Source organism: Equus asinus, unplaced genomic scaffold (assembly GCF_041296235.1).
Source record: "Equus asinus isolate D_3611 breed Donkey unplaced genomic scaffold, EquAss-T2T_v2 contig_803, whole genome shotgun sequence".
Classification (NCBI taxonomy): Eukaryota; Metazoa; Chordata; class Mammalia; order Perissodactyla; family Equidae; genus Equus; species Equus asinus.
This window is the reverse complement of record NW_027225520.1, coordinates 2675220-2701998: the sequence shown is the minus strand read 5'-3', so window position 1 is coordinate 2701998 and position 26779 is coordinate 2675220. Positions and strand designations below refer to the sequence as shown.

The 26779-nt window shown below is 42.0% G+C and overlaps 1 protein-coding gene across 13 annotated transcripts in view; it reads right to left on the bottom strand.

Moving 5' to 3' along the window:
• The window catches only part of LOC139044382 (dehydrogenase/reductase SDR family member 6-like), a 30480-nt gene extending 10211 nt beyond the window's left edge, over positions 1-20269 (bottom strand). For 3 of the 13 annotated variants that reach the window (XM_070503885.1, XM_070503891.1, XM_070503881.1), the window contains exons 1-6: positions 19861-20269; positions 17349-17440; positions 16407-16485; positions 14529-14626; positions 12699-12812; positions 7038-7094 (exon numbers count right to left, since the gene is read on the bottom strand). In XM_070503885.1, the coding sequence (XP_070359986.1) occupies positions 7038-7065 (28 nt within the window). In that variant the 5' untranslated portion in view covers positions 7066-7094; positions 12699-12812; positions 14529-14626; ... (1 more) ...; positions 17349-17440; positions 19861-20269. Of the gene's footprint in view, positions 1-5933; positions 6210-7037; positions 7095-11133; positions 11274-12698; positions 12813-14528; positions 14627-16406; positions 16486-17348; positions 17441-17680; positions 18776-19860 lie in introns of those variants that run through there. The other 10 variants (XM_070503883.1, XM_070503888.1, XM_070503884.1 and 7 more) reach the window with 8 other exon arrangements.
• Positions 20270-26779: the final 6510 nt, after the last annotated feature.

Sequence of the window (26779 nt, the reverse complement as noted above, 5' to 3'; positions counted from 1 at the left end):
ATCCTGAAGGCACAGAAGTCTACAATCTAAATGACAGAGAATTCAAAATGGCCATCATAAAATACTCAATAAGTTATGAGAACTCAGAAAGACCGTTCAATGAAATCAGGAACAAAATTAATGAACGGAGAGAATTCTTCACAAAAGAGATTGAAACTATAAAGAAAAAAACGATCAGAAATGTTGGAGATGAAAACACAATAAATGAGATAAAGAAAAATTTGGAGACCTTGAATGACAGAGCTGATATTACGGAGGATAAAATTAGCAATTTAGTGAACAGAAATACAGGTATTCCAGAGGGAGAAGAGAAGGAGAATGGAGCACAAAACTTGTTCAAAGAAATAATAGCTGAAAACTTCCCAACCCTGGGGAAAGAGCTGGAATTAGAAGTAAAAGAAGCTAAGAGAACTCCTAATTGCATCAATGTAAAAAGACTTTCTCCAAGGCATGGATTAGTAAAACTGGCAAAACTTAATGGCACGGAAAAAATACTAAGGACAGTAAAGCAGAAGAAAATCACCTACAAAGGAAACCCCACCAGGCTTTAATTGGATTTCTCAGCAGAAACCTTACAGGCTAGGAGAGACTGGAATGATATATTAAAAATTCTGAAAGACAAAAACTCTAAGCCAAGAATACTCTATCCAGCAAACATATCCTTCAGATATCATGGAGAAATAAAATCTTTCCCAGATAAACAAAAGCTCAGGGAGTTCATTGCCACAAGGCCCCCTACAAGATTTGATCAAGAAGGCCTTCATACCTGAAAAGAAGAAGAAAGGGTTTACACAGCCTTCAGCAAGGAGATAAACAGGCAGACAAAATCAGAAAACTGCAACTCTTTATCAGAACAGATTAGCATAACATTAAAGATGAAGGGAAGGAAAATATCAAGAATAAATATAGTCTCATCATTTTAACCACAAACTCACAACACAAAATGGAACAAGTTGTGACAACAATAATGCAGAAGGCGAAGGGGAAAGGGATGGAAACTGCTTAGTCAAAAGAGATAAGAGTCTATCAGAAATGGACTATCTCATCTATGAGATCTTGTACACAAAGTGCAGGTTAACCACTAAAAAAATCACAACTGAGACACAAATGATAAATAAGCAGAAAACTGAGAAAACCATCATAGAGAGCCACCAAACTGAATCATCCGTCTGAAATACACGGGATAAGAAAAAGGGAAATACAGAACAACTGGGAAACAAGTGATAAAATGGCAGCATTAAGCCCTCATATATCAGTAATCACTCTAAATGCAAATGGATTAAATTCCCCAATCAAAAGACATAGAATAGCTGGATGAATTAGAAAACAAGACCCAACAATATGCTGCCTCCAGGAAACACGTCTCAGTTCTAAAGACAAACAAGCTTAGAGTAAAAGGATGGAAGACAATACTCCAAACCAATGGCAAACAAAAGAAAGCAGGTGTTGCCATATTTACAGCAGACAAAGTAGACTTCAAGATAAAAAAGACAATGAGATGGGGCCAGCCTGGTGATGTAGTGGTTAAGTTCACGTGCTCTGATTTGGAGGCCTAGGGTTCATGGGTTCAGATCTTGGGCGTGGACCTACACATTGCCCATCAAGCCATGATGTGGTGGCATCCCATATACAAAAGAGGAAGACTGGCATGGACATTAGCTCAGGGCCAATCTTCCTCACCCAAAAAAAAAAAAAAGGCAATGGGAGACAAAGAAGGGCAGTATATAACAACAAAAGGGACACTCCACCAAAAGGATTTAACACATATGTGTATGTAACCCAGGAGCACCAAAGTACATAAAGCACCTATTAACTGACCTAAAAGGAGACATTAACAGCAACACAGTAATAGCAGGTGATGTTAACACCCCACTTTCATCAATGGATAGACCATCCAGAGAGAAGCTCAACAAGGAAATAGTGGAACTAAATGAATTACAGACCAGACAGACTTAATAGATATATATAGAACACTCCACCCAAAAGCCAGCAGAATACACATTCTTCTCAGGTGCACGTGGAACATTCTCAAAGAAGGACCACATGTTGGGAAATAAGGCAAGCCTCAATAAATTTAAGAAGATCGAAATCATATCAAGCATCTTTTCCAACCATAATACTATAAAACTAGAAATCAACTACAAGAAAAAAGCTGGGAAAGAGATAAACATGCAGAGACTAAACAACAACCTACTGAGCAACCAATGGATCATTGAAGAAATTAAAGGAGAAATCAAAAAACAACTGGAGACAAATAAAAATGAAAATACACGATACCAACTCACATGGAATGCAGCAAAAGTGGTCCTGAGAGGGAAATTCATGGCAATATAGGCCCACCTTAACCAATAAGAAAAATCTCAAATAAGCAATCAAATTACGCCTAACAGAATTAGAAAAAGAAGAACAAAAAAGGCCCAAAGTCAGCAAAAGGAGGGAAATAATAAAAATTAGAGCAGAAATAAATGAATTGAAACCAAAAAAACAGTAGACAGGATCAATGAAACTAAGACCTAGTTCTTTGAGAAGAAAAACAAAATTGACAAACCCTTGGCCAGACTCACTAATTTAAAAAAAAAGAGAGAAGGCTCAAATAAAATTAGAAGTGAAAGAGGAGAAATTACAATGGATACCACAGAAATACAAAGAATTATAAGAGAATACTATGAAAAACCATATGCCAACAAATTGGACAATCTGGAAGAAATGGATAAATTCTTAGACTCATACAACCTCCCAAACTGAACCAAGAAGAAACAGAGAATCTGAATATACCAATCACAAGTAAAGAGATTGAAACAGTAATCAAAAGTCTTCCAAAAAATAAAAGTCCAGGACCAGATGGCTTCTCTGGAGAATTCTACCAAACACTCAAAGAAGATTTAATACCTATCCTTCTCAAACTATTCCAAAAAATTGAAGATGATGAAATACTTCCTAACACATTTTATGAGGCCAATATCACCCTGATCCCAAAGCCAGACAAAGACAACACAAAGAAGGAAAATTACAGGCCAATATTGCTGATGAACATAGACGAAGAATCCTCAACAAAACATTGGTAAACCAAATACAGCATCACATTAAAAGGATAATACAACATGATCAAGTGGGATTTATTCCAGGGATGCAGGGATGGTTCAACACCTGCAAATCAATCAATATGATACACATTAACAAAATGAGGAATAAAAACCACATGATCATCTCAAGAGATGCAGAGAAAGCATTTAACTAGAGCCAACATCCATTTATGATAAAAACTCTCAATAAAATGGGTAGTGAAGGAAAGTACCTCAACATAATAAAGGCCATATATGACAAACCCACAGCCAACATCATACTCAATGGGGAAAAACTGAAAGACATTCCTCTGAGAACAGGAACGAGACAATGGTGCCCACTCTCACCACTCTTATTCCACGTAGTCCTGGAGGTTTTGGCCAGAGCAATTAGGCAAGAGAAAGAAAGAAAAGGAATCCAAATTGGCAAGGAAGAAGTCAAACTCTTGCTGTTTTCAGATGATATGATTTTATATATATAAAACCCTAAAGAATCCATAGGAAAACTATTAGAAACAAGCAACAACTACAGCAAAGTTGCAGGGTACAAAGTCAGCTTACAAAAGTCAGTTGCATTTCTATACTCTAATAACAAACTAACAGAAAGAGAACTTAAGAATACAATCCCATATACAATCCCAACAAAAAGAATAAAATATCTAGGAATAAATTTAACCAAGGAGGTGAAAGACTTACACAATGAAAACTTTAAGACGTTAAATGAAAGAAATTGATGATGACATAAAGAAATGGAAAGATATTCCAGGCTCATGGACTGGAAGAATAAACATAGTTAAAACTTGCATACTACCTAAAGCAACCTACAGATTCAATGCAATCCCAATCAGAATCCCAATGATGTGGAAATAGAACAAAGAATCCTAAAATTTACATGGGGCAACAAAAGGCCCCGAATAGCCAAAACAATCTTGAGAAAAAAGAATGAAGCTGGACACATCACAATCCCTGACTTCAAAATATACTACAAAGCTGTAGTAATCAAAACAACATGGTACTGGTACAAGAACAAGCACACAGATCAATGGAACAGCACTGAAAGCCCAGAAATAAACCCACACATCTACGGACAGTTAATCTTCGACAAAGGAGGCAAGAACATACAATGGAGAACGGAAAGTCTCTTCAATAAATGGTGCTGGGAAAACTGGACAGAAATATGCAAAAGAATGAAGTTAGACCATTATCTTTTGCCACACACAAAAATTAACTCAAAACAGATTAAAGACTTGAAGCTAAGATGTGAAACCATAAAACTCCCAGAAGAAAATATAAGCAGTACACTCTTGGATATCAGTCTTAGCAGTATCTTTTCGAATACCATTTTTACTTGGACAAGGGAAACAAAAGAAAAAAATAAACAAATGGGACTTCATTGGACTAAAGAGCTTCTGCAAGGCAAAGGAAACCAGGAACAAAACAAAAAGACAACCCACCAACTGAGAGAAAATATTTGCAAATCATAAATCCAACAAGGTGTTAATTTCCAAAATAGACAAAGAACTCATACATCTCAACAACAAACAAGCTGATCCAAAAATGGGCAGAGGACACGAACAGACATTTTTCCAAAGAAGATATATAGATGGCCAACAGGCACATGAAAAGATGTTCAACATCACTAATTATTAGGGAAATGCAAATCAAAAATACAATGAGATATCACCTTTTACCTGTTAAAATGGCTATAATTACCAAGAGAAAAACCAAAAAATGTTGCAGAGGATGTGGAGAAAAGGGAAGCCTCATCCACTGCTGGTGGGAATGCAAACTGGTGTAGCCACCATGGAAAACAGTATGGAGATTCCTCAGAAAGTTAAAAATAGAAATAACCATACCACCCACCTATTCCACTACTGAGTATTTATCCAAAGATCATGAAAACATGAATGTGTAAAGATATATGCACCCCTATGTTCACTGCAGCATTATTCACAATAGCCAAGATGTGGAAGCAACCCAAGAGTCCACCGACTGATGAATGGATAAAGATGTGGTATATATACAACGGAATACTACTCAGCCATAAAAAAGACAAAATTGTCCCATTCACCACAACATGGATGGACCTGGAGGGTAATATGCTAAGCAAAATAGGCCAGATAGAGAAAGACAAACACCATATGATTTCACTCATATGTGGAAGAAAAACTAACACATGGACAAAGAAAACAGTTTAGTGGTTACCAGGGGGAAGGGGGTTAGGGTGTGGGCACAAGGGGTGAAGAGGCACCATTTATAAGGTGCACAGAGTTCATTGACCTCCCCACCTTCCAAGGATACTGGGCCTGGGCCCTACACAAAGGAATGTGTCTGGGCTCAGGGCCACTTCGGCCCTGACTCTAAGGCACAAGTTACAAAGAATGAGTCCTGTGTCATGTTCCTTGTCTGGGCTGGCCACCCTGACGGGCACCTGACAGGACTTTAGAAACATCCTATCCATGGGAACGAAAAAGATAGAAGCACCCCATCTGTGGGAACAAGAAGAAATAACTCAAAATATCCAAATGTCTAAAACCCTGAGTCAGAACCCAGAGAAACCTTAGGGTAAAAGGGAGTCACAGGCATAGAACAATTGGGAGTCTCACTGAGGAAAGGACACCTTGCCTCAGACCCGGACAATCGGCACTCCCACCCGCCGTACAAACTATTGGGACTTCCCCAGCTGATTGTGGTGTGGATGTTGTAAGTACCGATTTGTTGTTCTCCCTTATGCCCACTCCTTGTTCTGTTTCCCTTTATCCAAAACCTTTGATTGCTGAAACAACCAAATAGCCTTGGCGGTGCCTGTCATTCCTTGCCCTTTGCGGCTGCGGGCAACATATGGTGACTGAAAAATAATAATGCACAACTGAAACTTCACAGTGTTATAAACTATTATGACCTCAATAAAATAAAAAAGATAAAAAAAGAAAACTGGCGCAGTGGTTAAGTTTGCACGTTCTGCTTTGGCAGCCTGGGGTTCGCCGGTTTGGATCCCGGGTGCGGACACAGCACCGCTTATCAAGCCATGCTGTGGCAGGTGTCCCACATATAAAGTAGAGGAAGATGGACATGGATGTTAGCTCAGGGCCAGCTTTCCTCAGCAAAAAGAGGAGGATTGGCGGCAGATGTTAGCTGAGGGCTAATCTTCCTCAAAAAAAAAAAAAGAAAGAAAAGAAAAGAAAATTAGGGTAAAGCAAAGCAAAACAAAAGACCAAGAAGCTTAGGCATTTCTTTGCATTTCTCTCTCATGCAGGCTTAATGTGTGTATCCTCGCAAAGAGAAGGAATGTTCTCTCAGCAGTGGCTATTTCTTTTTTTGTTTTTTTTTTGTAACAGAGCTTTGTATGAAGTGCTGTGACAATACGGGAAGTAACTCTGCCTGTGGGCTTGGGGGGGTGCTTCACAAAGACAGTTGATCTGGGCCCTAAACGAGAAGTCAAGTTGAAGGGCCAGGATTGCAGTGCAAGATGGAGATAAGGGCACAGTCTGGCACACATGGATTTTCAAGTTTAAAATGAAATAGCTGGGGCCAGCCTGGTGGCTCAGTGGTTAAGTGCGCGTGTTCCGCTTTAGTGGAACTATCACATGGTGGAAGACGTGTGTTTGCCTGAGCCTCTCCCCACTCCCCGTTTTGGACTGTGAACTCTCTGGGGGCAGGGGCACACAGTAGGTGTTCAATACATTTTTGATTAATCAAATGAATAAATGTTTCCTTCTCCCACTTTGATCTCCACTGCCATATCCATTAGAAGAACTAAACGGGAGAGCACAAAAAACAAACTTTCATTTAATGTCACTGGATCACATGTAAGGTGAAAGGACTGGTAGACAAGGAACTTAATACTAATTTTAAAAGAGCAGTTTTGAAGTTATGGGTAAGTTTTATCATATCTGCTATGCTTGTTTCCAAAACCCTTAGCTTGTGAAGATTATGAGTATGTTCATCACAACCCCCAGAGGAAAACAGACTTACCTTTGATGCTGGAAGCCACAGAGGACATGTTGATAATATTGCCAGATTTGTGAGCATCTGCCAAAATAAAACAAATAATAAAAAAAAAATGCCACTCTGCAGGCTAAAAATACTACCTCTTTAAAAGATCTGCATTTACTCTGGGTTTGCAGAACCATCTTATTAGCTGTTAACATGAAGTACTATTAAGCAGTCTTAACCTCCTCATCACTGCTGGGAACTGATGGCAGAGTACACTCTCACTGGCAAGAACATCTCCCAGGGGGACTACCACCTTCCCTGTCACAAGAGTATCAGCAAGACCGAGGATGAACTCTAAGCCAGTGCAAATGAATGTTCATATTTACTGTGTTCCTGATGTTAGAAAACTCTTACTCCAGTGAACACATTATTTGATGAATACCTACAGTGGCTGGGTATTGTGTAGGTCCAGGAGATTCAAAGATAAGTGACACAGTCCCTGCCTATGGAGAGCTGCCAGTCTGACTGGGTGGCTGACATAATCAGCATCCAGAGACAGCATGGGCCTTCACAGAGAACAGGTGGTGGGTGGTAGGAAGGGGCCAATCCACTGTTGGATACTCAGAGGAGGGCTCCTAGGAGGAAATATGTGGGTCGATTTTTGAAAACTAGAGTATTAGTGTAACCGTGGGCCCTCCAGGACCAGTTCAACTGACCCCGTCTTACCAACAGAGTAATAAGAGTGGGTTTTCAGGAACTGAGAGTCCCCCCTTGTCCAGTTCAGGCCAGGTAAGACCACCATTCCATCAAGTGGGCCTGCGCAAATGCCTGTTAAGTAATCTTTTTGACATCAAAGGGCTGAAAACTCCACCCTCAGATCATGCCAACATCACCATTCTGTGAATATGCGTCCTATGAAGAGCCATGGAGCTGACTGCACTTGCACAGATCATCACTCACCTCATTTCTCACCTCCAAGTATCCGTCTCCACCCTTCAGACCACCCTGCCCTTCATCCCATAAATTTTGCCCCAAGTCCTTGATCAGGGAGACAGATCTGAGAGAATACGCCTCCTGTCTCTTTGCAGATCAAGCTAGCAATAAAGCTTTTTTCTTTCCCCAAATCTGATGCTGTAATTAATTGTTTTTTTTCTACGTGCATTGGGTAGGAGAACCCCATTTTTGTGGAGTAACAGTCAGAAAAACAAAAGAGAAGTGTGTTTTAAGGAATGAGAACCATAGGTATAAAGGTTCTATTATGGAACTGGGGGGAAGGGATGGGTCTGGCTGGAAGGCAGGCCCTGGGAGGAAAGAGGCCTTAGAGGCCAACAGGGACTAAATTTAGGAATTTGGGATTTCCCCTGAAGATAAGGCAGGCCTTAGTGCAGAGGAGGAGCGGTATGTCTAGATCCGGGGATTACAGGTTCCTCTGGCAGCCTATGCTGGAGACGACTGGAAGCTGCAGTAGTGGTTCGGGAAAGGAGTGGTAAAAGCAGACACAGCAGGCAGAGCTCAGTCCATGGCCACATGCACTGATGGCAGCCTCCTGTCAAGGGCAGTGTTTCCTAAAAATACGTCCTGCAGGATTTCCCCACTCAATTGTGAACTTTGAGAGAGGAGGGTCTGGGGCTGTGTTGTCCTCCTAGACAAGGGGCACAGTAGGCGGTCAATACGTTTTGATGAATTAAGATCTCCTGAGGTGCTAGTTTAAAGTGCAGATTACTGGGCCCTGCCCCAGACCTAAAAGAATATATAATGAAACAGGCTGCTATGACTTAAAAAATGTTTTGTTTTCAATGTACTTACACTTTATTAATTATAACATATACGTATGTTTTCAAGATAATATTTTGTACATGCAAGGGCATGGGTACTCATAAACGTTTTGGAGGAAGAAGCAAGAGGTTGAGAGAATGGGCCTAATGGGCACTAACTTTTCATGGAAGTCAGAGGCTGGGAGGATGACTATAGAGAACAAGGGGAGATGGTGGCCACGAGAGAGTGGGGAAGAGTTCAAATAACTGCCAGGAGGAAAAGGGAGAATATCAACTAGAGAACAGAGGAAGGAAAACCAGGATATACTCTATCATGAAAATCAAGTGAAGTTTCTAAAAGAGCAGAGTCTTGAGAGGCAGTGTAAAGGGTCTAGAGAAAAAAGTCACTTCCGTTGGGGTGAGTTTCTCCAGTAGCTTTCAGACAGAGGCAGGAATGGAGACGGTGAATGATCGAATGGATCAGGGATGAGGCTGCCAAGATTATACATCTCTTTATGGTCATCTTCCTACTTTCCGTTTTGATACTTAGCTACCAATCATACTAAAAGCAGAGAGTCTGAAACCAGCCTATGGCATGGTGCTGGAGACAGCGAAGGACACCGGGAGAGGCTGAGGTGACCCACCAAGTCAAGGAAGATGGAGGGGAGAATATATTTAACTCAACTTGTGTGTCTATAAAATAAAGAGAATCATAATGAAATGGGGTCCTCATAAAAAACACTAGGAAAATTAGTAGAGTAGAATGGTGTTGAAAACTAAGCCTTAAAATTATTCTTTCTTATCCATTTTAGCAAATAACCCATTTTACTTTATTGTTCCAGTTTTATTGAAATATAATTAACATACATAATCCATTTTTAATACATACAGCCCAACTTAATATATAAAAATGGGCTATTAAGTGAGTTCAGTCTCCAATCTTCTGAAATGCAATAATCTCTCAGGCAAACTAGAATTTCGCGCCTAGAGATGCTACTGCTGCCCCAACACTGGTACCATACATTCGGCTGGGCCTGTCTGCTGATTCTCCAGCCCAAAGTCCTTGCCTCCCTCCATGCTGCCTTCCTACCCCCAGCTCAGAACCTGCTGTCCCGTGTGATGCTCCCTCTGCCTGCCAAGCAGCAGCCCTCTGTGGCCCATAAAGTGGAGTGTCTGTACATAGTAAGGCCACATAGGACTGATCTTCCAGAAGCTCAGGCAGGGCTACAAAGGTCTCTAAAGATCTCCTCTAGCTGTATCTAGTCAGTCCCACTCTGACTCAGCTCTTCTGTCCCCATCAACCAGAACTCAGCTCCTAAACTTGGCAGACCTTGGCTCCTTGGGTCTTCAGTGATTCCATGCCTGACCCCAACCTGGACTGATAACCTAGATTCACTTACTCATTCAACCAACATTTGCTAAGCACTTCCGTGTGCTAGGGACTCTTCTACAATACAGCAAAGGAGGAAAAATCCCCAAACATCCAAGCCCTCCCCAGATCCTTGCCGTAATGGATCTTCTTTTCTAGTGGACCTTGGATTCTGCACTGACCTCTTACAGAATCTTCAATTTGTCCTCTGCCTTTTGACCGATCTTTCAGTCTTGGAATGTCTATCCATGAACAGAAATTTCCTACAAGTGTTCCTATATTTTGACCACCTGACCTTGCAGATCTGCTTGGACACCAAATCCTGGCTTCCTCTGGAAAGTTCTAACTGGGTATATGTGTGTCATGGTTAACGAACACAAGAGGATCCTAGACAATTACTGCTGGAAGGGATTGTGTAATCTATCACCCTCATTTTAAACAGAAGAAACATGGGGCTGGCCCTGCGGTTGAGTGGTTAAGTTTGCGTACTCCGCTTCGGTGGCCCAGGCTTTTGCTGGTTTGAATCCTGGGTGTGGACATGGCACTGCTCATCAAGTCACACTGAGGTGGCATCCCACATGCCACAACTAGAAGGACCCACAACTAAAAGTACACAACTATGTACCAGGGGGCTTTGAGGAGAAAAAGTAAAAATAAAATCTTAGAAAAAAAAAAAGTAAATAAATAAATAGAAGAAACAGATGCTGAGAGAGCCTAAGTACCATCTCCTAGGGCACCTGGCGAATTAGGGGCAGAGCTCAGGCTGTGCCGAAGGTTTTTTGACACCAGAGTCTGACCTTGGGGTCAGGTTGGTTAGGGTCACCTTAACAAGTGGCACTGACTCCTTTTGATTCCCCATCCCACTGGTTAATATTTTGGGGGATTTTTTTCTTTTCGTTTTTTACAAACGAGTGTCATTGTTTCATATGGATTATTGTTAAGGTGCTTTAAATCACAGGCAAACTCACTAATTTGCAAGTTATTGTTCGATATTTTAAAAGTTAACACTTACAAGTGTAAATTTCAGCTCCACTGTGCCTCACACCTACGTTCCTCACTGATACTCGTGAAGCACTGCAGACACGAACAAGCTCATTTTACAAATGAGTCTCACACGTCTCACCAGCTGTGACGGACGCTCTCCCCTTTTACCACAGCCTCTGCTTCTCCCCAAATCCTGTGTTAAGGACCAGCCTTCAAAAAATGCATCCAAGTTCCAAATAACAGATTTTCATCACCTCCAGATAGGTAAAAAAGGCAATTTATATTTTTAAAAAATTTGCTAGTTCAACAATCTGTGGGCCCACCCAAAGATCCCTTCTAGGCACTAAACAAATAGATTAAAAACAAATTCCTTTGTTACTAAGTCAATTTCTCTAACTTTCCTTTTAGCATTCATCTGCATCCTTCTTGACGTTAGGTTGAATGTTCAGAGCAAAGTATCAGTCCTGCTGAGCCATTAAAAAGCTCTTCTCCTGTCCCGCACAGGGCAGCATTCAGTACTCCAGTCATCTCATCCAGCAGGGATGGATGGAAAGAATGGCTCTTCTGCATTTCACTAGGATTTAATTTACAACCTTGAACTGAGCTGGTTCTGTACACAGTCAACCCGTCCATTGTCTGAGCCCGTGCTGTCTGCTACTGCTGGCTTACAAGCTCATTTGAAGTCAACATTTTTCATATTTACACCTGTCTCCCCTAGAGCACCTGGTGTGGTGCTTTGTATCAAAAGGTACTTAAAGCTTATTTGTATAGCAAAATGAAAAACATTGATGAGCTGTGTGAAGGCTGGAGAATTCAAGGGTGGCAGACTCAGGAGGAATACTCTCTCTTCAGCACATGCTGTCTCTCACCTCTCTGGAACTTCAGTGGCTCAGCTAAAGACAGGAGAGTAAGGAGGGTACTCAAGGTACAGAAAAGCAGTGGGGTACATCCATCCTGAGAGCGTGTGCCTAATCTTAGCTCTAACCACTTGCTAGTTATGTGATTTGGGCAAGTTACTTAACCTCCTAGTTTCTTTCTCTGTACAGTGAATGGGACAAAGTAGTACCTACCTCATCGGATTGTTCTGGTCCCACAGGCCTCCTGCTGTCCCTCTCCCTGGAAGCTTCTCCCCAAACACCTGAATGGTTAGCTCCGTTGCTCCATTCAGCCTCTATGAAAATCTCACCTTATCAGTGAGGCCCTCTGGGACCTCTCTAATAACTGAGCTTTTTTTCTCTTCATAGTACTTATAACTACCTCACATGTTATATGTTTATTTGATTACATATTATCCTGTCTCACCTCTCCAAAATGGAAGTTCCCTGACAGAAGGGACTTTGTTTAGTTCTCTGATTTGTCTTCTGCACCTAGAATGGAGCCTGGCATGTAGAAAGTGCTTAATAAATATTCTTTGAATGGATGAACTGGAAGGTCAGACGAATTAATTTATACTAAATGCCTTGGTATTTATGTTCACTACATGTTAGTCATTACGTTAACTACCATTACTCTTCAGCACATGTGAGGATTCTTTCTGGATGCCCAGGATGGAGACCTGGAGACTAACGTGGTGGTCATCCTGGTGGTGGTCACCTTACTTTAGGAAGAAAGGCCTTGATCATCAGGTACATGCTGCGGACGTTAAGATTCATTGAGAAGTCCCAGTCTTTCTCCTCACAGTCCAGGATGGTTCCATGATGAACAAAACTGGAAGAGTAATTAAACAATGGGGAAAAATTATCATTAAAAACGATTTCTATTCCACTTCCTTTTCATTTTTATTTTCATTTATTGACTTAGACCATTGTCCCTTCCCTAACCAAGACTTTTAACAATTCAAACATAGTATCACTTGGTACATTAGGTAAGTAAGTGTCTCAACAACTTAAGGTAAAAAATTTGTTATTTGAAAACAAGATCCTTCTTTTAAAAGAAGGCGGCAAGTGTCTGGAGCCCCCAAACATAAGAAGCTCTATACCAAATGCACAGGAAATATCAACGCCATTACAAACAACTGAGGACACTTGCCCCAGTGGACTCTGATTTCAAGAGCAGCAGTGCCCTCAGGTGGCAAGAACTTATCATTCTCAAGGGAAATCAAAGTTGCAGGGAAAACAAGTATCTCACCATCTCAGGGCAGCAAAGTAATATCGCTACTGTACAGTTCTGACATACTGAGTAAACAAAGCAGAACAAAAGAAAACCCTCAAAATAGCCTTTGCTATTTTCCAAGTCACATTTCCTCAAGGAAGCTTTATAACAATGGGGTCCTAATTGATTTCACTGTCCCCTGGACCAAGATTATGTAATTACTTATAAAATATTGTCAGTTGTGATTCCCATGTACCACTGTACTTCCAGTTCAATCAAATGACAGCAAGAACCACATGCTATATTTCTATATCCCTTACTTTGCTGAAAATTTAATAGATGCTCAAAAAATAATTTTGCTAGTTGATTTTTTCATGGTTCTGAATATATTCTTCTATGAAAGATGAGCAGATTATTTATAAAATAGATAATCATAAATTGTTGCTTTAATTTCCATACATTGTAACACATGATAAACTATGAATAGACAGACTTTTTTCATACTGAAACATGATTAGGAAGAATCATAAAAATACATAAGAAGGCTCTAGGATTTTTCTATCAATGCCACAGTATAAACGTTAACACCACACAAGAAAAGTGGAACATCAGACTCTATCTACTTAGTCCTGCGTAAGCCTCAACTGTCCTCATCTCTACTGTCATGCCTGAAAAGGGAGAGTGAGCACAAGCACTAGCTGCTCCACATGGGGCTGCTCCAGCTCCAGTCTCTCATCCTTCAAGCATGGTTCAGCAAGTTTGGTACTACTCTATCAAGTTCAATTAAGCCATTCTCTTTGTGCTGTATATAAAGCAACAGAGTGAAACTTCTTTTGCTGGGATTAATTGTCCTAATAAGAAATGCTGCGCTTGGGAGGTAGAAAGAACTTGCCAGAATGTTGTGCCAACAAATGGGGAACATTCGCATTTCAATAAACTGAGTACTCAGTTTTTGGCAGATATACTTTGCCTTAAAGACACTCCTGGAAAACAGTTTTTAATTTTATTTTATAAGTCTTAGTGGAACATCAGTGACAAGTCCACTGGTGTGAGCCTGTCCCCAGCCTTAGGTAGATCAACAGCGTTGGATTGGTAGCAGTTGTCTTGAGTATCCTTAAGTGCCTTTAGGCCCCAAGCACATGTCAACTTCTATGGCTGTTTTACTTGCTGAATCTTACTTGTAACAAAAATTCTGTCCAAAATCCAGCTTTATTTCCTAAGGAATATATTAGGGTTCACAAAGAATAATTTGGCCATATTATCAAATTTCTTTTAATAAAAGACATAGAAAACTTTCTGTGAGGAGAATGAAATTAAAAAGTTATGAATTACCCAGCAACATTAAAGAGAATGTCAACTCTCTCAATTTCATTGGCAAACTCATCAATTTGTTTTTTTTTTTGTGACATCCAGGACTCGAGTCTGAATACCTGAAACATAAAACAAGGGAAACTATTTACTTATACCCATAAAAAATGTTTAGTCTTGTAGATGTAGCTGCTTTGAAGTACAAAGATTACAGTATCTGTCCATTTTGCCTTCATAGGATTGTTGACCATTGGTAGGGTCTTAAGAATCTTAAGAATCTCATTAATAAAAATCTTAAAATCCTCCCCATCCTGAACTCCCAATAACACACCTCTCTTTCCCTCCCTTTCTCTTCACTCTCTAAATTGAATACTAAAGGCCTTTTCTGAGAAAAGACTTTACAGTGAAGTATGATCTATATTAGATGCTTCTCAGTGAGCCAGCAGTAATAACAGAGCGCAGGCTTGCTCTTTCCCCAGAGGTGAGTCACTGCCCCAGGAACACTGAATCCTATCTGAGTGAGGGGTAGGGAAGGGCAGGGCAGTGAGACAGGAGACTGTTTCCATTTGTGCACTTTACCTTCATGTCAATTCCATTATTTATTGGAAACAACTTTGTCAGTCAAGGGTATAATCACTTATTTCTGCACTAAATTGCAAGGAGAAGAAATGAGGGGCCAGGAGAAGGGATGAAACACTTGAAAGCTAGACATGAGAGATCCAGCATTGGATCTCAGAGACACACTGTAATAGTTACTAAAAAACCCCAAACATTCTCTAATAAAAGAAAGTCACTATTTTAATGTTTTTAAAAAAAATATGGTTTATTATTCTTTTATAGATATAGAAAGAAAAGATTATAAACATAGAAAAGGAGAGAAAGGGGAGAAAGTTTTGGGAGGACTTTCTTCCCTTAGTACTTTTTCAGTACAACAGCGTTTTTCTGACTTGGAGTTAAAATTCCCTATTATTAAAATTAAATAATTTTCCAATAATAAATAAACAATCCAATAATTAAAATAGCATAGTCTAATTCCGTTCATGAATTCAATGTGCTAATTTGCATTTGATTATATAACCTGTTCTATTTTGCTGGAAGAATTAACTTTCAAATGAGCTGTCTGTTCTGATTTCTTTCAGAGGAACTCTAGTTGAAGTCCTTTGATGCTGGAGTTGAGTTCAGTGTGGTGCAGTAAGGGGTGATACACAGCGAAATAATTTGCATGATCTCTTAGGGTTTCTGATCATATGTGGCTTTAGGGCTGAGCTGTCTCCAATATGGTAGCCACCAGGCACATGTGGCTACTAAGCACTTGAAATGCAGCTAGTCAGAACTGAAATGCGCTGTAAGTGTACAACACACGTGAATTTAAAAGATTTAGTATGAAAAAAGAATGTAAAATATTCCATAAATTTTTTTTATATTGAGTATGTTAAAATGGTATTTTAGATATATTTAGTTAAATAAAATACATTACTAAAATTAATTTTCATCTGTTTCTTTTTACTTTTTAAATGTAGCCACAGGAAATTTAAATCACACACGTGGTTCACATCATTTTCCTACTGGACAGCACTGTGCTGAGTAGGGCACAGAAGTGAAAGTTGTCATTAAAAGTTAACGCAACAACTGTTAAATTTCACATACAACTTTGTAATTAGGTACTGAATCCTTCAACATGCTGGATAAAAAAAATTTTAAGTATACAACTTTTATATATTTAAGTATACAGATTTTTGTCTGTAGGTTCACAGAATATAGATTTGATATCAAAGAATCAGGCTCTAAGAAGAAGGCCGGTGGAGCTGACCAGCCAAGTAATTTTCTTTCAGCAGACGAGTACTGTTTTTTATAATACCTTATGGACTCTGAATCCCAAGTTCAAGCTGCTGAGTTGCTTACCCGGGTACTTTTCCAGTTCTTGAAGTTTGGACTCATTGATATCTGTGGCTATGACTTGGGCACCTTCTCTTGCAAAAGCCTGGAAGACAACACACAAATGAATCCTTTGTTTACTTGGTTAAGCTGCTCTCATGAATAGAAAATCCTTTAGCCTTTTCTCCCTTTATCTTATTTTCATTGTTTTCCTTATACATGGGTGGAATTTCAAACTATCTAGTCTCGCTTAGCCCTTCCCTTTGTTATTTTTATCATTAATTAGTACAACATGACATACATTGTGCTTGTCATCTGACTTTGTCCCTTTTAGTAACATCAAATACAATAGTGTTTTTAAAAAACTAGGATTCTGTTATTAACACCTCTCAAAATACTACTATTCTGTGATTTGATAGCCTTTATTCCATTTCTGAGGTGACTAAACCCCAAATAATGAGAAAAATGGGTTATTTCAACACTTTTCCTCCTAAGAGTATACTAGTGTTTTCACAAATATCAAACTATATCCTACCGTTACAGTTAAGCTGCATTATTAGCTCAGGTGAGGAATATAATGTGCAAGAAGCTGCTATAAATTACAAGGTAAAGGTAACGGTAACCTGATAGTCTTAGAACTCTGGAGTCCTATGTCTGAACTGACATGATTTCAGAGGGCTATGCACTCCTTTAGGCCCCCTGTAATAAATTTATTACAGTGCAGAGAAACTGAGGCAAAGAAATAAGTTCTCAGAGTCAAAAGTTATGAGATGTCACATAATAAATATGTGAGGTAAGCCTTGCTTCATCCGCCTTGGATCAGGAGTAGCAACTTTTATTTTTGTAACTTAAGACAACAGAAGCACAAAAGCCAATAAAAAAAAGTAGAGCAGAATTAAACAGCCATGGGATCTGTCCACGTGATTCAACACCTCCAAAGGCAGGAAGCAAACAGAGATAGTAACTTACTATGGCAGTGGCCCGGCCGATCCCCTGAGCAGCAGCTGTCAGGACGATGACCTTCCCATCAAGTCGACCCATAACGGAACCTGCGGTTTAATCTACAGACACGTGTATTTAATGGCATGCACTGTAGACATGGTCCTATGCAGTAACATCTAGAATGAATGGTTCAATGTACTCCTTTAAGAACCTGAAGATGGCACCTCAGCACAAATATTCCCACCATGAGAATTCTCCAAGAGCGCCCACTCTAGATACCTAGCTTTGTACATCAAAACCATTTGGCACAGCCCACTCAACTGATACTCAGTAAGAGACAGACATTGGACTTGACCCACCTTTCGGTTTTTTGAGAACCCAATGCTGATCCAGAAGGGGTGGAGTCCTCCCCTGCCCATCCTCCCCGCTGTGCCCGCACGCACTGCTATGCCACTGGGCATGTCCTTCCTGCTTTCTGTCCTGTAAACTTCCGTTGGGTTTGCACCATCAATCATTTCTAGTTTGTTTATTTATATTCTTATTTTTGCAGGGGAAGATTCGCCCTAAGCTAACATTGAACCAGGAGGCTGAAGTGGAGTGCACCAAACTTTAACCACTAAGCCATCAGGGCTGGCTCTCATCTGTGGTTTTTCCTTGTCCCTTGGAAAGATTTCACCATCGGCCTCAGAAAGTCACTGAACAAAAGAACCGGAAAATCAAATCATGTCCAATACCCCCATTTTACAGATGAGGAAACTGATGTGGCCTGGTCCAGGTGAGAGAGACAGACGAAACGCAGGCCTCCCCATAACGCTGCCGATCCTCTTCTCAAGCTTAAGCCGGCGGGAGTTAACGCTTTAACAGCCACAGTCAGTCACTTCTGACAGGCAGGACTGAGACACTGTGACCGGGGGAAAGGTGGCATGCATCAGGTCTGACCAGTGCCGACTGCAGGGCGCGCGGAACGGCTAGTGCTGAGGTCGGGGTGGCGAGGAGTCAAACGATGATCAAATGAGGTGGTCTTCAAGGAGCCAGGCTCTCTCCCCCATCCTGCTGTTCTCAACGTGTGCCTCTGACCTCGCGCCAAGTCACAACATGGCTGCTATGTCCCAAGGCACCATATCCGCATCCGCGCCAAAAAACACCAAGGGAAGGAGCAAAAGCCAAAGGTCTTTCTACCCAAGAAGGAAGGCCTGCTCAGAACCCCGGCCCACGTTTCACCCGCCAGCCCTAGCAGCCGCGGGGGCCGGCATGTGGGGGCGCCGTCTTCCCCCCTCAGGATGGGAAAGGCAGGGAAACGAGCTGGGAGGGCGTTGAGCGAACGCACTCAAGCAGCACGCGCGCACACACACCGCGCCCGAGAAGGCGCAGGCGGCTTCTCCGGCCTGGGCCCCTAAGCCCTTTCCTCCCGAGCCCCACTCCGTGCTCCTCAGCCACGCGCGGCTCCGCCCGCCGGGGGCGCTCACGCGGGCAGGCGTCAGGCAAGCGGGGGCGGGGGGCGTCAGGCAGGCGGGGGCGGGCGCGCCGGGGGAGGCGGGGCGCGGGGCGAAGGCCCGAGGTGTGGCCCGGTCTCGCGCGCTCCTTCCCGCGTCCCAGCCGGCGTCGCACCCGGGCCTCCCACCAGCCGGCCCAGCGGGCCTCGTGTCGCCCGGACCCCTGCCGTCCAGCCCTCGGCCGCCCGGGGCCCGCGGCGTCCACGCGCGGACAGGAGGCGGGCGTTCCAGGGGGTGCCCCGCCGTCCCCGCCCCTGCCCGGGCGCTCGCTCCCTCTGCTCCCAGCGCTGCCCCGAGCTGCCGGCGCCCGACTCCGGGACCAGCTCGCCGCTGCCGGAGGCGCTCCGACCGCGGCCGCCCTCGCCAGCCACCAAGAAGCCCAGCCACTCTGAGGCAACGAAATTTTCACTGGTTTTCCCCCTTCTTACACGAGAGGTTCATACTCACTTTAAACTTGGGGAGAGTTGAGATATTTTCAATATGTACTTTAGGAATGAGAGACTCCAGGAACCTTTACCCACCCCCAGTCCTGAGCGTGCGGATCAAACGCTGTGACTTGAGCCCGTGCGCCCCGCGGCTCTGGGCGCCGGGCTCCGGGCGGCCTCCCCGCCTTTCTGGGCCCGGAGTTTGGAGCCGAAGGTTTACTGTTAGGTCAACTGCACTGCCACGCTAAAACAGAGTTTTTGGGAAAATGAGTTGCAAACATGGCCTGAAATGGTAAATTCCAACATGAAAAGCAAACGTGATGGCTTTCTTACTGTAAACACTGGAATCAAAGTGTTAATTTTTCGTTATCAGAGGCAGAGCATTTTCGGGAATTCTGTCTTCATGAACCCGGAAGAAAAATGTTCACTGAAAAATCCTCTCTTCTTTGGTTATTTTGAAAAACTTAAGATACCAGACTTCCAAATGCACCCTAATCCTGATCTAACTGCTAAGATTTCCTGAAATAAGTAACGTGCAGAGCAAAGCAACACATAAAAATTAAACATCTCCTTTTCCCAGTCCATTTAAAGTTTCATTGAAAAAATACCAGGAAATCTTACTTTAGAGTAGCAGCAGGTGGATGGCGTCCTCCAGGTCACTGCGCGAGCGGCAAACGGAGACCGACCTTCGTGCAGACAAGTCAGGCGCTTAATGATGAATGCTGGGATGTGTAGTTCAGGTTTCTTCCGAGTTTGCTGGTTCTGTTTCCTTGAGTTTTTAAGGATTCGCACATTGGTATACTCAATGTGTGTACGTGCTGCCGTCTAGTGGAGCTCAGGTCGAACTGCTAACTCCGAGTAAACGGTGAAAAGCGGAAAAAGCCCCCGCAGCATGCTCAGGACTGGAAACCACTCCCTTGGCTTTGACCCCTCTCAGTCCCTGTCGTTTGTGTCTACTACGTGCCGTTCTGCGGTGTTCAAGATGGAATGAGGCAGAAGTCGCATGTGGAAGACGGCAGAGCCGCGAAACAGAAGGAGCCCAGGTCACTGAAGACACTAGAGCCTTCTCTCCTGGCCCTTGACATGATTGCTGAGAGGGCAGCACACGTTCTCTCGCGTTGAAGGTATGGTTGTGGTTCTCTTGTGACGCGCCGTCTCTTCTAACACTAATACACGCTTAGTGGCGGAATGCAGGCGTCCTGACTGCACTGGCGGTGGCGTCAGGGAGCAGGTTGAGCCTCAGTGGGAGTGTGGAGGCTTCAAGGAAAGAACATGCTGGGTAAGAGCAAAAAACCAAGTCTGGCTGAAGAGAACAGAGACACAAGAAGGAAAAGAAAGGACTGGGTCACGTGAGCCCTCTACACTAGGCTTCGTAACTCCAACTTTCTCAGGCAGGTAACTGAGCAGAGTGAGTGTGTAGGTTGTTTGTGCACGTGCTGTTTAAGTGGCTTCACTCAGCACCCACCCAACTCACTTTCACCTGCCTCCTACACTGTAAGGGTGATAAATAAATGACAAGCAGTAGGCTATATTGGAGGATATGAGGAAGCCATTTGGTTTGAAACTAATTTGACCTGACCTTGTTTTTCCAGAAAGGTCTGTTGAGCATGCATTGTACATCTGCTTTAAACGCTTACAATGTCCCAAAGACAAGAACAATGCCCTTAAAGATAAGGAGGTAGCTTCCCCCCACATCGGCATTTCCTTTAATATGCATCTCTCCCTAAACTAAGGATTAATTATGGACCTGCTGTGCTCACTGTGTGACCACCCACCTTGTGACCACTGACCTACTGACCTCTGACCTGCTGGGCCAGCAAAGCATCTCACGATAATTGTAAAAGGGATATTCCTGCCATATATGATGGATGCTCTTTGTTCCAAGACTGTGTATAACCACTCGGTACACCCCACTTCTTTGGTGCCCTTCCTTCCTTGGGGGAGGAAGGCCCCAGGCTAGTCCTCAGACCTGACTCATAATAAATTCACCCCAATTTTGATTTGTAGATTGATGTGGATTATTTGTGTCAAGGGGCTGAAAACAAAACTCTCAAATTGCCAGCTTCCTTTGCTGCTAGGGTTGGCCAATGAAATGTGGGCTGGAGTTTCTGAGGAGGCCTTTCTTCTTGGATAGAAAGGCCTTTGGCTTTTGCTCCTTCCTTTTTTGAGGGGGGGGGGCGGTCCTGGAACGTGGATATGATGCCTTGGGACCTAGCAGCCATTTTGTGACTTGGTCTGAGGTCAGAGGCACACACTAAGGACAATAGGGAAGAAAAGGAACCTAGTTCCTTGAAGACAGGCTTAAGACAAAATCCCTAAAGTAACTCCTCTGGACTTCTTATGTGAGAAAAATAAACTTTAGTCACTTTTCAGGTTTTTTGTTCTTGGAGCTAAGTGTATCCGTAACAGTCACAGTGGTTAAGAACAGACTGTGGAGTCAGAAAGATGCAGGTAAGTCCCACATCTTTCCCTCACCAGCTAAGTGAGTAAGTTACCCAGCTGACCAAACCTGTTTCACATCTGTAAAATGAAGGTAGGCATAGCACCTACCTCAGGGATGTTGTGAGGAGGAAGGACTTGGCATGTACAATAGTTGTTACATTTGTACTTAAAAATGTGAATGATTATTAGAAATTCAATTATAATGGATGGTAAAAATTACCCTTAAAGATTTTTTAAAACCCTGCCCTAGTTTCTGCTTGTGTTCACATAAGGTCTTTGGTAAAACTGTCTCTCATTGCCCCACTGTAGCTTCTAACACTGGGTCTAATGACTGTAATCACACGCAGCTGTGCTCCTTGTGTTCCTAACAACATCTTTCCTTTCTTTTTTTTTTATGCTTTTTTTTTGGTGAGGAAGACTGGCCCTGAGTTAACATGTTACCAATCTTCCTTTTTTTTTTTTCCTCCCCAAAGCTCCAGTACATAGGTGTATATCCTAGTTGTAGGTCATTTTAGCTCTTCTATGTGAGACACTGCTACAGCATGGCTTGATGAGCGGTGGTAGGTCCACGCTCAGGATCTGAACCAGTGAGCCCCACACCACCAAAGCAGAACATGCGAACTTAACCACTTGGCCATGGGGCCAGCGCCAATACCTTTCCTTTGACTTTTGAGGATTTTGGAATAGACTTTTTATGAATATGAGAGTTCCCTAATCAAGGCCAACTCAGGTACCTCTTTCTCGATGCAGCTGTCTTCAGCCTCCCTTTATTCACAGATCTTCAACAATTATGCTTACTCTACGACCGCCTAAGTCACATGGTATTGCAGATATTTGCTTACCCCCTGTATAGTCAGTGGACTAAATTTGTTTAAGGTTAGGGACCATATCTTTTTCACCCTTACATTGTGATCAGCTCATATTAAAAGTATGAGTTATTTGTTTTCCAGCTACAACATGAGTCCCACAAAGGCAGTGCCTTTCGGTGCCTAGACCAGTGATCAGCACACAGTAGAAGGTAGTTAAATATTTGAGTATGAATGGCAGGCTCTCAATAAGTTTCCTGAACATGATTCTGCTAGGCTCTCAAGAAAATGTTTCCTATGAACAATACTGTATTTTGTCTTCTCTGGTCCTGACTTGACTTTTCAGATTTTAGCGTCGTCTGACCATCTTACTGCTTTTTAACATTCTCGCAAGTTTCCATTGCTAACTTTCATCATTGTTCCTTCACAATCTTTCATCATGACACTGAAACTCAGGTCATAAGAGTTAAGCAACATTCTGAGGGAGACATCAGCAAGATGGAGGAATACAAAGTCCCAGCTCTTCTTCCCTGACAGAGACACTGTCTTAACAGCAATACATGGACCAAAGTATCTTTGTGAGAACTTCAGAAGCCAGGTAAGAAGTTGCAGTCCCCTGGGTAAGGGCAAAGCTAACAACTTCCACCCTGAAACTAGGCAGAAGAGCCCTTTCATTTTCCCTGCGACCACCTCTCCCCCAAGCCAGCACAGCTCACCCCTGCTTACAGCTCCTCCATCGTGAGGAGCAGGGGAAAGAAAAGAGAGGAAAATTCATTCACAGTTCCGTCTTTTTGGAGAGCTGCCTGAAGGACTGGTTTCTGTCTCACTTGACCCGAACTGCTGATGGAACTGGCATGGTCTGGCACCAGACAGAGCCTAGCGTGGCTCAGCACCATCAGGAGTAGGTGCCCAACTCGAAGCTTCATCCTCGGGAGGGAGGGAGGGAGGAGAGCAGAGCGTGTGTCTTATGTGCCAGCGTTTTGGAGGGCTGCCATTGGGACTGGTTTCTATCTCACCTGATTTGGGGTGCTGATGGGAGCTGACGTAATTTGGATGCCTGGGGGCCAATGAGAACAAAGGAGAGTGGGGTGGCTTCCTGCTGCAGCACCAAAGAAGCTGCAGTACTACAGACAGATATTAGAGGGAGCAAGAGATTATGAGCTCCTGAAAAAGAAACTGGCAAACCTCTCTAATTGGCAAATCACACACACAAGCCTAGAGAGTCACATCTGCCCAAAAGCTTTCAGAGGGCCCACAATCTATAACTGGGCTGACTGATGAAGGTCTTCCCCTGTATGAAGCAGCCCATAAAGACTGGAAGAGGTGGCTATTTTTCAAATGCATAAAAGTCAGCAAAAAAATCAAAAGGCACACAAAGAAACAGAGAAACACGATGCAATCAAAGAAACAAACTAAATCTCCAGAAACCAACTCCAAAGAAATGGTGACCTATGAACAAATACCTGACAAACACTTGAAAATAATAGTTTTAAGGAAGCTCAATGATCTACAAGAGAACACCAATAGACAGCTAAATGAAATCAGGAAAATGATGCACAAACAAAATGAGAATATTAAAGAGATGGAAACTATAAAAAAGGACCAAACAGAAATTCTGGAGCTGAAGAATACAAATAACTAAAATGAAAAATTCACAGAGGGGTTCAATAGCAGACTTGATCAAGCAGAAGAATCAATAAGTTGAAACCAGGTCATATGAAATTACTCAGTTAGAGAAGAAAAAAGAAAAAAGAATAAAGAAAAGTGAAGAGAGCCTAAGGTACTTATGGGACATCAGCAAGTGGACCAATATATGCATCATGGAACTTCCAGAAGGAAAGAGAAAGGGACAAAAGATTTATTTGAGGAAATAATGGCCAAAAACTTCCCAAATCTGAGGAATGAAAGATATCCAAATTCAAGAGTTAAGCAACATTCTACTAGACTGGATATCTGAAGACTGATCTTATATATATATATAATTTCTATTGAGTTCATAAGAGTTGACATCATTGTGAAATTTCAGTTGTACATTGTTTCTTGTCTGTCACCACGTAAGTGTTCTCCTTCACCCCCTATGCCCACCCCTCACCCCCTTCCCCTGGTAACCACTGAACTGTTTTCTTTGTCCATGTGTTTGTTTATATTCCACATGTGAGTGAAATCATCTGGTGTTTGTCTTTTTCAGTCTTACTTCCCTTAGCATAATTCCCTCCAGGTCCTTCCATGTTGTTGCAAATGGGATGGATCCGTCTTCTTTTAATGGCTGAGTAGTATTCCATTGTATATATACCACATCATCTTTATCCAATCATTGGTCAATGGGCACTTGGGTTGCTTCCAGGTCTTGGCTATTGTGGATAGTGCTGCTATCAACACAGGGGTGCATATGTTCTTTGGATTATTGATTGCAAGTTGTTTAGGTAGATACCCAGTAATGGAATAACTGGATATGGTATTTCTATTTTTAGTTTTCTGAGGAACCTCCATCTTGTTTTCCATAGTGGCTATACCAGTTTGCAGTCCCACCAGCAGTGTATGAGGGTTCCCTTTTCTCCACACCCTCTCCAACTTTTGTTATTTTTAGTCTTAGTGATTATAGCCATTTAAACAGGTGTAAGGTGGTATCTTAGTGTAGTTTTGATTTGCATTTCCCTGATGATTAGTGATGTTGAACATCTTTTCATGTGTTTCTTGGCCATCTGTATATCTTCTTTGGAAAAATGTTCTTATCCCCTGATCATTTTTTGATTGTGCTGTCTTTTTGTTGTTCAGTTGTGTGAATTCCTTATATATTATGGAGATTAACTCCTTGTCAGATATATGATTTGCAAATATTTTCTCCCACTTGGTGGGCTGTCTTTTTGTTTTGATCCTAGTTTCTTTTGCCTTGCAGAAGCTCTTTAGTCTGATGAAGTCCCACTTATTTTTTTCTTCTGTTTCCCTTGTCTGAGAAGACCTGGTATTCAAAAAGATCCTTTTAAGTTTGATGTCAGTGAGTCTACTACCTATATTTTCTTCTAGGAGTTTTATGGTTTCAGGACTTATCTTCAAGTCTTTGATCCATTTTATTTTTGTGTATGGCATGAGATAATGGTCTACTTTCATTCTTTTGCATGTGGCTGTCCAGTTTTCCCAACACCATTTGTTGAAAATACTTTCCTTTCTCCATTGTATGTTCCCAGCTCCTTTGTCAAAGATTAGCTGTCCATAGATGTGTGGTTTTCCTTCTGGGCTTTCAGTTCTGTTCCACTGATCTGTGTGTCTGTTTTTGTACCAGTACCATGTCATTTTGATCACTATGGCTTTGTAGTACACTTTGAAGTCAGGGATGGTGGTACCTCCAGCTTTGTTCTTTTTTCTCAGGATTGCTTTAGCAATTTGGGGTCTTTGGTTGCCCCATATGAATTTTAGGATTCTCTGTTCTGTTTCCATGAAGAATGTCATTGGGATTCTGATTGGGATTGCATTACATCTGTAGATTGCTTTGGGTAGTATGGACATTTTAACCGTGTTTATTCTTCCAATCCATGTGCATGGAATCTCTTTCCATCTCTTTATGTCATCATCTATTTTTAAGACTGATTATATTTTTAATGGCCTTAAAGTCGTTTTATTACCCAGGTGAACATACCTACTACTTTGCAATACTCTTATTCAGTGGAGGAGTGAACATCGTAGAGAATCAACCTGCAGCTCTGTAATCATGTCTGGTTTGGGTGCAGAGGAGAAACCAAACTCCCAAGGGACAGGCCTGAGGGACAGCGTTATAGGAAGGCACAGTTTCACTTCACCCTAGTGAACCTGTGACAGTGTGTTAAGGTAAGGGAAATAACCAATTCATAGACTTTAACAGTGATGGCTATGATACAATTAATAATCTCTCCCTTTGAATAAGTCTTCTTACCAAAGAGCCAAGAATGCCTTGAAATCACTAACTCTGTTCTAAACCTTATGCAACTTGCTGTTTTATATGGTTTTTCAAAGTCATATGATATAAAAGTACTATCAGATACTCTCTAAAACCACAGTTCTTAACCTCTTATAGAGTAACAGACCTCTCAGAGAGTATGTTATAAGAAAGTAGGGACCCTAGTATCCTAGAAAACTGAATCCACACACAAAAGATAAAATTTCAGAGGTTTTACAGATTGTGTGAAGCCCATCCATAGATGCTTTATGTGTTGCGGGGAGCCCAGGTTTAGGAATTTTGTTAATTAAATGATGCTTTAATTTATGTATTATCTAAGTCACATGTGGATAACGAGATTAATGAAAATGTATACATTTTA